Consider the following 2,748-nt stretch of genomic DNA (forward strand, 5'->3'; position numbering starts at 1 on the left):
TACAATCCTTTGAAGATCAAACTAGAATAAGCACAATCACTTAGAGATTGAATTATATTTAATACAATCATTTGAGAAGTAAAGTATCTTGTATACAACCATCTGTGACGTAAAATGTCCGTTGTACATTCATTTGACTATTGAAATACTTGAAGTACAATCATTTTAAAGATTAACTGGAATTATTTATGTAGAATCGTTTGGAGACGAAAATATATTATGTACAATCATTTGAGAATTAAACTACCTGTTGTACAATAATTTAAAGTTAAGACTATATCATGTCCACTCAATTGATGATTGAACTATATTTTGTACAACGATTTGAAAACTAAAATAGGTTATGTACAAACATTCGATTTAACTATATACTTTACAATCATTTGAGAATTAAACTACCATTTGTACGATCATTTGAAGATTATTAGCTGGTATTTATACGATCATTTGGAGATTAAACTGGGGCTTGAACAATCATTCGAGAATTGATCTAACTCTTGTCAAACCCTTATATGGTTATTTTATACAAAATATTGGTTGCCACTGTACTTGTGACTCCACACATGTGGTGCATATGTCGCTACTATTGGAAGTGTCGCATTACGGAATGCACTGAATGGAATGGTGCATGGATCGTCTTACTTCAACCAATAACGGCCCCGCAAGATTGTTTGGGATACTAAATAGCGCAGACACTCGAGCAGTCGACGAAAGTCGAGCACGGTTTGCTGTATTAGGTTTGCTGTACTAGGTTTGCTGCATTAGGTTTGCTGCATTAGGTTTACTGCATTAGATTTGCTGCATTAGGTTTGCTGCATTAGGTTTGCTGCACTAGGTTTGCTGTACTAGGGTTTTTCGCTTCAGTTATGGTTTATTTCTTGTACGTGAGTGCATGCACGCGGATAAAAAAAAACATCTCAGTCGAGAACTCTCATCGAATAGTGATTTGGTAGCGCAAGCCCTTCGCATGGGCTTTGCGGTCACTCGCTCATTCTAATGTCTTGGTGACGATACATCCGTAGTCTACGCAGCATCCCGTTCCACTTCCACTGATTTGGCGTCAGAGGCGAAGAATTTCGCAAGAGTCGCCCAAACTTCTAATCAAACATACAGCTGAACGTCTAATTAAACATCCAGCTAAAAGTCTAATCAAACGTTCAGTGCTCTGGCGCGTGTAAACATCATCCATATGCACTGGCAAGAAGTAGCTGAAACGTTGCAGCGACTAATATTGTTTTAGGGTTTTAGGTTTTAGAGGATAAATAATCGGCTGAGGTTATGTATGGTCACTGTGCGTTTGTGTCGGTGTGCTTGAGCATATGTAATGTGAGCTTAGTTGCAGTTGAGAGGGACTCCCTGTTGTCAGCTGAGGTTGTGTATGGTCGCTATGCGTTTGTGCCCGTGTGTTTGAGCATATGTAATGTGAGCTTAGTTGCAGTTAAGAGGGACTCCCTGTTGTCAGCTGAGGTTGTGTATGGTCACTGTGCGTTTGTGTCCGCGTGCTTGAGCATATGTAATGCTAGTCAGTTGCAGTTGGGAGGGAAAGTCTCCCTGTTGTCAGCTGAGGTTGTGTATGGTCACTGTACGTTTGTGCCCGTGTGCTTGAGCATATGTAATGTGAGCTTAGTTGCAGTTGAGAGGGATAGTCTCCCTGTTGTCAGCTGAGGTTGTGTATGGTCACTGTGCGTTTGTGTCCGTGTGCTTGAGCATATGCCTCGTTAAATTACTTGAAGTGCTGAATACAGCATTACATTTTTCGTGTGTGCAGGTGAACACACGATGGCCCGAGTGTGCACGCTTGTGCAAAGCCAGATGGCTTACGCGCTTGAAGCTCTTATCACACCCCGGCCAATCACACGCATAGACGGACCCTACTTCGTGCGTACGTTTGTGTCTGTTCAGTGTGCTGGACTGAGCGAAGGCTTTCCCGCAGTCAGAATAGTCACATTGGTAAGGGCGTTCGCCTGTGTGTGTGTTCTTGTGCTTTATGAGGTCGGAGAGATGTGCAAATGCATGGCCGCAACCGTCGTAGTCACACATGTGAGAGAGACTGCCCGTATGTGTTGCCTGGTGCCGCTTGAGATGCGACAAGTTGGTAAACCTGCTGCCACACCCAGGAATGTTACAGATATAAGGGCGGTCGTTTCCGTGGTAGCGTTTGTGGACCATAAAGTAAGCACGGCTTGAAAACTCTTTGTAACAACCCGGCCAGTCACACACATACAGACGCTCGCCCGTGTGTGTCCCTAAATGACATGCCAGCTCAGTCAGAGTCGAGAACTCTGCGCCGCACCCGGGAAAGCGGCACAAATGGCTCACATCATGGGCTGTGCTATATGATTGTACGCACGAAGCCACCATTCTGTCGCTGGAACCATTCCGCCTGCACAAGGAGAACCCCCCCTTGGTCTGTTAACAACTTGTGTGTTGTGTGTTATAATCGTATTATTATTCATTATCCTATATGCGACGTGACCAAACGGGAGATTCGTCAGTATCAGACATATATATTATGGCGAACTCAATTAACACTGACAGTCGGGACAAGCACAATGCACAATCAGTTCTAAGTGCAGTGATCAAACGAATGTACACCGGAAAACATCTGTATAATAAACAGACACGTCAATGCAGAACAGCTTGATAATATTGAATACTCAACATGAAGCGGCTTCTGAAAAGAGTATACAATTCACGCACATGATACAAGATACGTTCTGCCTATATACATTTATATGTGCATACACG

General features: G+C 43.0%; 1 protein-coding gene across 1 annotated transcript; it reads right to left on the minus strand.

The window, feature by feature from the left end:
• Window positions 1-1,671: 1,671 nt before the first annotated feature.
• SARC_12958 (hypothetical protein) lies at window positions 1,672-2,443 on the minus strand. The gene has a single exon (XM_014292926.1). It carries the CDS (start codon window positions 2,359-2,361, stop codon window positions 1,678-1,680), a length of 684 nt encoding a protein of 227 aa, XP_014148401.1. The 5' UTR covers window positions 2,362-2,443; the 3' UTR covers window positions 1,672-1,677.
• Window positions 2,444-2,748: the final 305 nt, after the last annotated feature.

Source organism: Sphaeroforma arctica (assembly GCF_001186125.1).
Source record: "Sphaeroforma arctica JP610 unplaced genomic scaffold supercont1.2755, whole genome shotgun sequence".
Taxonomy (NCBI): Eukaryota; class Ichthyosporea; order Ichthyophonida; genus Sphaeroforma; species Sphaeroforma arctica.